Source organism: Heterocephalus glaber, unplaced genomic scaffold (genome assembly GCF_053883595.1).
Source record: "Heterocephalus glaber isolate CG9 unplaced genomic scaffold, H.glaber_assembly_v1.0 deba00001481, whole genome shotgun sequence".
NCBI lineage: Eukaryota > Metazoa > Chordata > Mammalia > Rodentia > Bathyergidae > Heterocephalus > Heterocephalus glaber.
Genome location: NW_028258317.1, coordinates 50855425 through 50868060, shown reverse-complemented (window position 1 = coordinate 50868060; position 12636 = coordinate 50855425). Strand labels below are relative to the sequence as shown.

The following is a 12636-nucleotide window of genomic DNA, read 5'->3' as shown; positions in this document are numbered from 1 at the left end:
CCTTACTATACAGCCTGAGTTCTACTCTTAGATCTTTACCCAAGTGAAATGAAAATGTATGTCCATGTAAACATTTATAGCAGTTTTACTTGTAATTTCCTAAAACTACAAACAACCCAAATTGTACTCAACTAAGTAATGGAAGAACAAACTGTGGTAATTCCTTAGAGTGGGATACTACTCAGCAATAAAAGGAGAGAAACTGCTGATGTGTGCAACAACATGGATGAACCTCAGCTGCATTATGCTAAGTAAATAAGGCCAGACCAAAAAAATATAACTGCATGATTCCATTTGATATGCCATTCTGGAAGAGGCAAAGTTATAGAGTCATAAAATAGATCTGTGATCACCAGGGTCTGAGACTGTGGAAAGGAGTTGATCATAAAAGAGGATAGGAGAATTTTAAGGGCTTCTGGAATTGTTTGATGTCTTGATTGCAGTTGTAGTTACACAATGGTATGTATTTGTTGACCTCATAGAACTGCACTCTAAAAAAGATGAATTATATAATTGTACTTCAAAAGTGATGGGTATCATGGGCCGGGGATTTAGCTCAGTGGTTTCACCACCTACTGTGCAAGCAGAGGGACCCAAGTTCAATCCCTAGTACCAAAAAAACACACACAAAAGTGATGGGTATCAGTCTAAGATAGTGCCTGGTACTAAGTAATTACTCATTACATGTAGGGTCTACTATTTTGTTATGGTTTATGGAGTGGAAATAAATAAATTCAAATCCTGGTTCCACTACTTACTAGGTGTGTGGTCCAAGGTAAATTTATTTATTTCTTTGTTCTTCAGTTTTTTAAGCATGAAGATAGGTTCCCCCAATTACAGAGACCAGAGGGGTGGCTCATTGGTAGAGTGCTTACCTAGTATCTCCAAAGCCTTGAGATCGATCCCTAGCCCTGTTAGAAAAAGAAAAAAAGAAGTAATACCTACCTTAAAGGTTTGTTGTATATAATAAATAAGTTAACATATGTAAAGTACTTGAAAGATTTCTTAGTATAATGTGACAATTCAATAGCTCTTAGCTACCATTGATGATATTATTGTATTATTATAGAATATAGCTCAATTTTGCTTGCCCAACTGACAAATAATTTAAACTAGACAAATTAGTAAGATATTATATGTAAAGGGAAAAATACAAGAGGACAACTCAGTGTTGTTGAAGATTTCTTTTAATTAATTTGATGGTGCAAGGTAGATTTCACTTCACAGATGCTACATACATTCATGGAGTAAAGATAAGATTTGGAAAATATATGATGCATACTTAGCACAAGTTCATACTTTAGTATTTAGTTCTTATCTAGTTACAATTCAGCCTATCCAAAATATTCTTTCCAAGTGAGAGATCTTCTGAAGAACTTATAGTGGTAATTCTGTAAATATCATCTACTATTTATGATATTTATTAAGTGTTAAAGATCAGAAAAAACAATTCCACTAGCATGTCAAAGTGATAACCCAAAAACTCTGTTCCATGTGTCTTAGTGTACATTGGTCTCTTTCTCTGGAGGACTGTACTTAGTGAACCCACTTTGCCTATGGTGGCCATGTCTCTGTTGTTCAGAACCATGCAGTCAAGCACTGGTTTTGTTAGCTCTTTTATTTCTCAGTTATCTCCTTGCTGATACTACATTTCTCTGTAGTATCTGGAGATAAGTTTTCATGCCCTTGCTATCTGTGATAATGGCTTTGAATCCCACTTAGGGAGCAGGGGAGTGGAGTCATTACCACTTGTGTCCGCCCACTCATCATTGTATAGGGCATTTGACACTCAAATTCTGTAATTGAGATGTTTAAATCAGACAAATAGTGCTGTCTATGAAGAATGGAAGGAAATTTTATATTGTCTTTTAACTTAACAGGAAAGATTAAACTACCCAAAATTTGAAATACGTAATCTCCTTTGGGGGAAAATGTATTTTCTTAGTTGAAATATTTGTCTGTGTTCCCTAGACTGGAAGATTCCTTGAGCAGATACAAACCTGTCTTCCATGTCTACAGCACCAAGTTTGGTGTCCTTATTCTGAAAAGAATAGCAATTTTCTCTCCATGGTTTTGGAAAATAGTTATTGGTTTTATGTCTAGTATGGTGCCACGTTTGGTTGTTTAACCTCAACTAATGTCTATGTGTCTTGAAAACTGATGTTTGATATTGACAGTGTCCTTTGTGTGATAGTAAGTATTTTAAACATTGTTTTCGCTGTGATTTTCCCTAAATAAGCCAAGGGGTGGTTAAACTTCAGAAGATTTTTGATATCTTGGTTGAGCTCTTAAGTAATTAAACTTGTTTACATGCTATTTATTCTCAGTGAATTACTGGGAGCAATGCTGAAACATTTCATGAGTGTTATGAGCAGCATCATAAAAGCCCTTAGACTGTCTTTCATCCTGGGTGACTATGGCGATTCTGAAGGAAGGTCATGTTCAAGGAGAGCCAGGATATCAAGGAATGGGGTATCATCATTTTATTACTCCATATTTTACTCCCAGTGAACTGGTGAACAATTAAAATTCAAACACATCAGTGCATATAATTCAGTTACTCCCAAAACACCATAAAAATGTCTCCCTGATCAATAATTGCTTATTATGACATGCATTTGTTGTGCTGCTGTCAGGTGCTTAGCTATTTGCTTTCTTAAAGTATGGAAATCAAGCCAGGCTCATCAGCCTATGTGGTAAGAAAGAGCAGTCCAGCTATGGATATCATTGAGCCGTTCTCCACCTGCTGTGTGGGGATTCCACTTCCCCCATATCCAGATCCTCCATGGCCCCACTCAATGGCTAAGGCTTCCACAAAGACCTTCCTGACTGGTCAGAAGTAATAACCTCTCCTTCTGTGAGTTTGTATAACATACAGCTTATATTTCTTATAGGAGATTCTGTCATGGTATGCATTAAATTCTATTACCTGTTGTCTCAGTCACTTCCCTGTCACTGGGACAAAATACCTGACACCTGCAATTTAAAGGAGAGGTTTATTTTGGCTCATGGTTTTTAGAGTATTCAGTCTGTAGTCAGCTGGCTCCAAAGCAGGAAAGGCATGGCAGGAGGGCCTGGACAGAGGAAAGCTGCTCATCCTGTGGCAGCCAGGATGCAGAGAGAGAAGGAAGAAACTGGGGAGGGAGATAAACCCTTCTAGGTCACACACCAGTGGCTTGGCTCTTCTGACCAAACCCCATCTCCATTCAGCTCTGAACTCTTCAGTGGATTAATCCCCAACCCAGTCACCTCCCAAAAGCCCATCCTCTGAACACATTCTAGATCTAAACCATAAAACCTGTCTAATTTCCCCTGTCAAATACAGCATACTTCTTATAAGACTATGAGTTCATTGAGGACAGAAACTCCTTCACAGGTAGAATTCTTGTGCTATTTTCTTATGCCTTATCATCAGGAGGTACTTTATAAATTTCGGTTGAATGGAAGGATGAGTGAAACTTTAATAAGCAAGTCTGTATCATATTCTAAATCATGATTTTAGCAGCACAGCTGAGAAGGGAACTTCAAAGACTGCCTAGAAGCGATGGAATGGAACAAGTTTTATTAGAACAACAGACTTGTTCAGGCATTCGATTTTTTTGGCTGGGGGAGGGGTGCTTCAAGTAGAACCCTAACACAGGCATTTTTCAGAACTCTACCCTTGTTTCTGATACCTAAGTAAATTTCCCACATAACAAGCTATGTAGTTCAGCATACATAGGGATGCTAGGAGACTTTAAATTCAGAATATCATTAAAATAAGTATATCTACAATTGTAATACAATTAATTGGCATTGTGTCTAATGATAGTGTCATTGATAATAATAACAGCTATCATTTATGATGCTAGTATGTGACTGTCTTAATTGAGATTCTCTAGAAGCCGAGCCTGAGATGGGGCGATTCAAGTGCACGTGATTTTAAAGGGTGTAAAAGTCTGTAAGGGAGTGAGGTATTCTAGTCTAGGCCTGCTTCAGAGTACTCTAGAGAGTAAATCACACTGTAAAGTTGTCTTACTGCCCCAATTTGGGGCAAAGATGGGACTGTTGTACCTCACCAGTCAGGCATTGGTCACTACCACCAAGCCAAAGAAAGAGGTGGTGGGAATATGATGAATTGCTCACATGTGTCTGGGCTTGACAGTGCCTAAATTCACAGTAAATGGAGAATTGATATTAAGGTTGGAAAAGGGAATCTAACTAGGGCACCAATAGTCTTTGTTACAGTCCAGACACCTAAATACCTAATTTTTTAAATTTTGACACAATCTCAACTTTACAGAAAAATTGCTAGTACAAAGACCCCCCCCCAGCCATCTGAGAGTGAGTTGCTAATCCTATTCTTCATCACCCCTGAATGGTTCAGTATATAATTCCTTCAAATGAAAACACTCCAATAAAGTCTCTCTAAATGTATCACATTTGGAAGATAACATAAATACTCTACTGCCACGTAATCCTCAGATCCCTCTTGGCTTTCACTTTGAAGTCACACGTTTCACTTAAATGTCACATGTTTTTCAGTGTATTTTTTTTTACTTTCATGGCCTTGAGATTACAGGCCATGTTTTAGAATGTTCATCTATGTGGGTTTCTTATAAATAACCCCATTCAATTTACTTATATCGACATGGAGCTATAGTTTCCTATTTTATTGGATATTTTAATCTATTTCTATCTTGTATTTTGATACCTAAATTATCCTCAGTTTGACAGGTATGAAACTATCTGGCTCTTCTTTTTGACATGGCCCTGTAGTCTTTGCTTATTACTGTACATCCTTGCTTTTTAATATAAGATATTTCAGGATAATCTTATACTTTCCTTTCCTCACTCCTGGGTCAGTCATTTCTCCATGATGCTCTGATTTGTTTCATTAGGAAATGGCCCATATGTGCCCAGATGGGAGCATCAGGTGTGCTTGTTGTCATTAAGGTTGCTCTGCTCCTCCCATGTCCTCTCAGTGAACACAGCTAAGAAGGGTGTGGGTGTAGGCACACAGTGGGGTGCTTGAGCTGAACACTATGAGTTCATGTTGATACTTGCAGTTCCAACCACCCAACATCACAGTGTTCAGTCTAGTTTTCTCTTTGCCACATTTAAAACTCTCTTCTCATTGAAAACTCTGGCTGACATTGTCCTTAGTATGTTTGTTTGGTTAGTTACTCTCCCTGTGCATGAACATTGTGCATACCCTCCTTCCATCTCCACACAGTGGTCTTCCTCCTCCTCTTGTACTGGCTCTGATACCTGCACATGCCCCGCCTGCATGGCTGCCTGCCTTGGCTCACACTGACACACAGTTTCAGGGCAACTCTCCACAGTGACACCCTTGTTACCCTGCCTGAACTCTGACACTTCATGCCAGCTTTCCCCTCCACATTCAATGCAGGCTCTGTATCCCTTGCCCAGGTCCCCAGGCTCAGATGCCCCCTCACACTTTGGGCTCTGATTCCCTGTCCCAGGTAGTCCTTTCCAATCAACACCTTCCTTTCCCTCTTTGGGCTTCAGCTTCCACCGTGGCCCTCCTTGCCTCTCTCCACCCTGAGGCATGGATAGCTACCTTGTTCTTGTGCATCTTATGGCTTTAGCACCAAATTATAATTATACAATTATACAACTTTAGCACCAAATTATTACACCAAATTATTTAGCACCAAATTATAAAGAAAGGGAAGAAAGAAAAGCAGAGAGAATATGGGAAAAGGAAGGGAAGGGAAAGGGGGAAAAGAAGGAGAACATACATTATCATGTCACTTTCCTATGGTCTGTTCCTCAGCCACTATCCAAACCCAGGCCATTCTTACTCTAGAGCCTGAGTTCTGTCTCCTCTACTACCCTTCTTCTAAAGAGAATGCTCACAAAACTTGCTTGGTCTCTGGGTTGTGCACAAATGGGTAACAATAGTGTTTTAAGAAAAAGAAATGCCATTCTCCTGGTACTCCCTAGGCTGTGTTCATTCCAAGAAAACAAGTTTCTATTGGTTTGCCTACTTCCCTGTCTTTCTCCTCTCTGCACGTAAGCTCAACAGGAACTTGGTTTTAGTTGACTCAGTTGCCAGGGTGAGGTCATGAGGCTGGGATGCTTGTAGCCAGGGGCACTGAGCCCTTGGTCTCTCTCCCTATCCACTGGTGGTTTTTTACATGCTAGTGCTTCTGGAATGAGTCACCATACATGTCGGCCAACCCTTGTCATCCCCTCCTCAGCCAGTGTTACCCTGGCTGCCACAAGGGAGCTTGGTGACTTTCTGAGGCTTTCAGCTAGGGAAGTACTATTAAATCAGGTATCAGGGAAGGGAGAAGAGTTTGCACTAATTTTAGACATATAGTCCTGGGAGATGCTGGTGTTATGCTCTCCACAGCAAAAATCCTAAGACTGGTGTAAACATCAGGTTAGATTATGAGATGAAATTGTAATGCTATCCTGTAATTAATTTTTAATACCCCTTTGTCAACGCCTTTTGGGTCCATGTAAGGAATTCCAGATGACGTTCTAACAAAAGTAAGATGGAAAAAAACCAAGCATGTATTTGAATAAAATAGCAAAACAGCAATAGCCAAATAAATGTCATATCCCCCAAATGTTTAGCAACTTTAGAAAAAAAAGTTAGATTTTAATTTTTTCACATATAGCATATGAACGTTTTATCATAAAAGTGTAAAGCTGGGGATAATATCTCAGAATTTACCTTATATCCCTCCCTCACTCCTTGAAGAAACAAGCAGAGACATATGACCTGAGTGTGATGGGAACAGGCATGCATTTGTCATTGTTAATTCTTTTTTTTTCCTTTTGTGGTACTGAGCTACCTACCCAGCCTTTTTGTTATGTTTTGTTTTTGAGACAGGCTTGTTTAGTTGCCCAGGCTATGATCCTCCTGCCTCAGCCTCTGAGGGTGCTGGGATTACAGGTGCAACACAGTGCCCAACACACATTCATAATTGTGTATCTGTGTGTGTGTGTGTGTGTGTGTGTGTGTGTATGTAGGTAAACACTCTTGGAAATTGATACATTTTATGAGACAAAACAAAAAGCTAAAGCAAATATAGTTCTGATTGCTGCGGCTGCCACACAAATCCTTTAACTCAGTTGCTTCCTGAAGTTTATTTGTATGACTTTAAAAGGTTTCCTTGTAAAAAAGGGTCTAGGGTATTGAACAATTGACATTAGTATCCTTTGGAGTGGATGGTCCTAAACAAGAGAAATGGCAAACACCAAAGTGGGAAATTTGAATTTCAATTCACTATTTACTTTTGCCCTCAGAATAAACTAATACTAATTTATTAATTTTCCCGTTGAAATTGGATTTTTCAGAAAAAAAAAAATCACTGATTCAGTGTGTTGTTATTTGGGGTAGTATAATTGTAGGAAACAACTCCTTATTTGCCTGTATTTGCCACTATTTGCAGCTTATTTTTCTCCCCCAAGATATTAGATTACACATAGCTTTTTTCTTTGAGCTCTTAGGGACAGCCCACAAGCAGTTGTTTTATGCCCTAGAAAAGTAGCCCACCAGCACATGGTCATACATCTTGCTGTCTAAATGTATGTGTATGAGAATAATTTTCAAGAAGCTAGCTAATTTATGAAATGCCATGTCTAGACTTTCTTTCAAAGAATTCTGCTAAAAGAAAGTAAATCTTCTAGAATAAATCACATGTACATCTGCAGTACTCCCTTTCATTACCATAGTGACTGCTGCCCTTTGTACATGTAGAACACCTAGAACCAGAATAATGGAGGGAAGGGGAAGGGAAGGGAGAAGCAGGAGAAGTAGAAAGAATTACGATGTGTTATGTACATGTACCCGCTCCCCACAATGAATAGAATCACTATGTACTGCAAACATGTACTAATAAAAATTTGAAAAATAATTTAAATAAACATTTTAGTTTTTACTTCTGAGGAATTATTTGAAAGGGTCTTCAAAATACTTTTCAATCAATGTTTTTGAATAATATGATTTATATTTTAATTTTGGCTTGTTTTGCTGCTGTTTAGGAATCTCAAGCCAGAAGTTATTTTGGATATTTTTCTTGAAATGTCTTTTATTTTATTTTATGTTATTTTTTTGGTACCAGGGATCGAACTCGGGTCCTTGCGCTTGTGCAGCAGGTGGCGAAACCACTGAGCTAAATCCCCAGCCCCACTGAAATGTCTTTTAAATGTTTAGATCTATTTTTTAATTATTTAGAGTATATCATATCCATTTTTTAATTTTTCTTTCAATTCCCTAATTTGGCCTGTTTTTCACCCAGCTGTCTCAGTACACATTGGGTCAGACCAGTTCAAGCCACCAGGAGACTGAAGATGGACAGTTACATTAGCCTCACTTGAATTAGTCACCAAGTTGATCTGGCATCTTTTTTAGACTATTTCTTGGCTCCTTTTGTTTAAAACAATTCGCTTGTCTTCAGAGCACAATAAAATCCAGGGAGAGTGCTACTCTTCTATAGATGACACTAGAACATCTCATCCTTTCTTTAATTAATTCAGTGAACTAAAATGTATTCATATCTGCAGTGTGTGTGCCACTCTTTCCTCCAGTACTCCTCCCACCCAAAGAGTGATAAACTCTGTATTTGGATCACTACTTGTAGCTTTCCTACATTTTCTGCTTTGTCTGTCTGCCTTTTCTCTGTCTTACATTCTAACCTCATTGCATGTCCCTTTACCAACTTGCTCAATAGTTTTTCTAATAGTCCAGAAATCACAAGCCATGTTTGTGGATTTTGTAGCATCTTTTCCAAAAGTCCCTTAAGTCACAAAAATGGGGAATACACACGGTTTCTCTAGGTATGACTTGACAACTTATATCTGTTCCCTTTCTCATGATGGTCTCATTTCTCCAGTGACAGTGCTAACCATTCTATTTAAAATTCTTTCCATAGCTACACATTTTTAAAACACAGTTTTAATAGAATCCATACAGTGGAGATTGAGAATGTTAGCTGTTAGCAGTGGATTTCAGTAGATAAAACATTTTAATTTTTTTCTCAACTATGTCCTGCTTTTTTAAATTCGTTATTATTAGAAACATTGATGTGGAGATGAAATAGTTTTCTCTATTTTTATCTTCAAATGATCTTTATTTGCCGCTTGTGCACATTGCTAGATTTATTCCAGCCTCTTCTACTAAGGTCATAGTTTAGCTTCAGCTTAGAGCCAAGTATCCCACAGCTGAAATGACCGCACCTCTGCGGTGGCATTTTCCCAGGCCATTCCTGCCTTTAATAATGAGCCAGCCAGGAGGCATGCTTGTATCTCGTTACAACAGAGTCTTGTGTTAGGCCTGGGGCTTAATTAGATGTGAGGAATTACAATTGGTCCTCTCTTTGGAAGCTCTTTCAGCACCAAGTCTACACTTAGGCTATTACTTTTATTTTTAATCTAATGACTTTGCCTTTCTCTCCCTCTCTCTCCCTCCCTCTTCTTCTCCAAATTATATAATATCAATGATAAAAGAAACCAAGGAAGTTCAGAGATTGGCGGCTTTAAAAAGACTGGATCTCGAAAAGATTTTCACAAGACACTTCAGAAACAGACCTTTGAGTCAGAAACGTTGGAGTGTGCTGAACCCGTTGCTCAGGTATTTCCTATCAACAAATATGGTTACCAGGTTACAGGCCTGCTTTGCCCAGGGTGTGCTATCAATTTTTTAAAAAACTGGAATGAAATTAAGACTCAGAATAATTGAGTAGGAGGAGCTCTACCATCTGAGTCAGTGATAAATTTTTTTAAATTTGTTTGTAGCTTCAGAAATCAGTATTCAAAAGAAAACCTCAAAGCTCAATGATTAAAATAGATAAAAATGGGGAGGCTCTCATAGAGGTAGGGGACACCTTGGGCCCATCCCTACAGCAGTTCTTGGAGAGGCATGATGGTTCCTGAAGGCAGACTGGAGTGTGGTTAAGAGCTTCACCCTGGGTAGGGGATTTAGCTTAGTGGTGCCGCCTGCCTTGCAAGCACAAGGTCCTGAGTTCAATATCTGGTACCAAAACACACACACACACACACACACACACACACAAAGAGCTTCACCCTAAAAGAGCTTCATCCCAGACTGCTGGGATTCTCTTACTGATTCTACCACACAAGAACTGTATAACCTCAAGCAGAATAACTAAACTATCTGGGCTTTAGTTTCCTCCCCTAGAAAAAGGATGATTGTACTAGCTCTTGAGGTTATTTGAGTATGAACTGAGTTATTATATGTAAAGATTTAGAACAATGCCAATGACAGTTAATGCCCAATAGATGCTGAATACTGTTATTGTTGTCATTGTTATATTATTATAAAGTGATTACAGTTTAAAAATCAGCTCTATATACGCCCTGTTCACAACAGCATTACTCACAATAACTAAAAGATAGAAGTGTCTCAAGCATCTACAGTAGATGGAGGGCTAAACAAAATGTAGTTGGCAGGGGTATAGAAAAGATTAGAGAGTTATTGTTTAATGGGCACAGAGTTGCAGTTTGCAGAATGAAAAGAGTTAATGGAGATGGGTGTTAGTGATATTGTACTACAATATGAATGTACTTAACCCTTCTGAAAAATAGTTAAGACAATACATTTTATGCTACAAATATTTTACCACAATCAAATTTTTTAAAAGTCAGTGCTCTAGTCCATTCTGCTTATTTGATTGGTAAGAAAACTAAATAGCAGAGAGGAAATTTGTCCAAATTTATACAGGTCTTCTTCTAAACAAGTATAAACTAAACTAGTATAGTTTTTAGCTTTCATGTGCCTTCATAGCACAAGCATCATAGCATGTTGAATATTATTAGAACTTTAAAAATAATACCTCATTTTCAAACAACATAGTCCCTAAAGCCAAGCTGGCTACTTAGTAGGATCTCCAAAGAGGAACTACCTATCAGTTTTGATGCTGAATATGGCAGACTTACTGAGGCATGTGAAGACCTCTTTACTGTGCTCCATGGGAGAGTTAGGGCTTTTTCATTGGTAATTTTGACTAAATTCAGTTTTCACCCTATGTTATGAACAACTAAATTGTTCCTTGTATTAGTCAGATAGAAGGTGCACTAAGTATTTCTGGAGAAGACAATTCAGGAAGTGATTAAACGGGTTTGAAGGTCTGAGAGAACCAAAAAGGGGAAATAGAGGCTATACCGAAATGATAACTTCAGGGAATGGCAAACCACTCCCTATAGCTGGGGCCTAGGGCCATGTCTCAAACTGGAGTTTCATCAGAATACCCAGAAAGCTGTTCAAGCTGCTCCTTCCTCAGCTTCCCAAGTAGCAGGGCTCTAGGCGTGCCCCATGCCCCAGCTATACTAAATCTGTTCTTTGCCAAGTCTTTGGTTAGCCATGTGGTTCCCAATTACTAAGACATTCCTAATGGAATAAAGCATCTACTTTGTGACTGGTTTAAGACTATTTTTTTCACACTCACTGAAGCTATCAGTGGACACTGCAAATTCTTTCGCCCACATCTTTGTCTCTGGAAACATGACATTCAGCTTTAGGTAGTTTATTTTGGAAGGTTCCTCAGAGATCACCTTATCTTACAGTTTCAAAAACCAGATTCTGGAGTCAAGACTGGGACACAGTCATTTGTTTCCCAGTCCATTTTCCTTTTATTACCCTGTATCCCACCTCGGGTTTGTTTGAGCATGAAATTCGAGTGTTTGAGCATGAAATTCCTGAGAGACTTAGCTCCCACTCTCCAAAAAAGAACAAGCTATCAACTAACAGCAGCACAGTGCTCTTTTCAAACCCTTTTTCAGGACTGATTTGTCTGTATCTGATGAGTGCCTACCTGCTTCCAGGTGGGAAGGAGCCGTTTCATTTTAGGACACCCCAGCCCGGAAGCCACCATGGTTAGCAAAGCCCCGGTTTACACAGAAAACTCCTTGAGGCCAGAGACCCTATGGATCCAAGCTGGAGTAGACGTCTTGAAACATCACAGAGTCTTTAGTTCTCATCTCTGCATACTCTGTCTCTCTCACAAAGGCCCATGGTCTTCTCTCACAGACAGGCCCCTGCCGCTTAAACGTGCTGTGTGACGTGTCTGGGAAAGGCCCCTTCACTGCTTTCGACTTCGACCTCCGAAGCCTGCAGCCCGACCAACGGCTCGAAAACCTGCTGCAAAGCGTGAGCTCCGAGGACTTTGAGAAGCAGAACGAGGAGGCCCGGAGGACCAATCGGCAGGCCGAGCTCTTTGCTCTGTACCCATCCGTGGACAAGGTGAGTGCCACACTCTCCAAACTGGAGAGTTTCAGTGAAGACACAGAATCCCGGGGAAGGTTTTGTTGTTCATTATCACTGTAGCACAGCATTTGATGTCAGGATGCTTCATGTGTGATTGCTGGGGCTGTTTATTGTCCCAAAGACAAACATGTCATAGCAGAACCAATTGTTGAATATCATACAGATGAGATTCTGATAAACATAAGAACTAAGATTTTTCATAGCACTTTATAAAACATGTTCACAGAGATTAACTTATTCAATCCTCAAAACATTTCAAGGGTCTTTATACAGTAATCCCACTTATATAAAGGTTGAGATCCTTTTAAAGAAACTTGGAAAAACTAAACTAATTTTGCCAAATTCTTATAAATTCTAAGACAAATAAAAGCAATAATAATTAAAGTGTGAATATT

The 12636-nt window shown here is 39.1% G+C and overlaps 1 protein-coding gene across 4 annotated transcripts in view; it reads left to right on the top strand.

Moving 5' to 3' along the window:
- Dock8 (dedicator of cytokinesis 8) overlaps window positions 1-12636 on the top strand; it is a 231693-nt gene that overhangs the window by 67781 nt on the left and 151276 nt on the right. For all 4 annotated transcript variants that reach the window (XM_004838202.4, XM_004838200.3, XM_004838199.3 and 1 more), the window contains 2 exons: window positions 9466-9589; window positions 12005-12217. In XM_004838202.4, the coding sequence (XP_004838259.1) occupies window positions 9466-9589; window positions 12005-12217 (337 nt within the window). The remainder of the gene's footprint in view (window positions 1-9465; window positions 9590-12004; window positions 12218-12636) is intronic.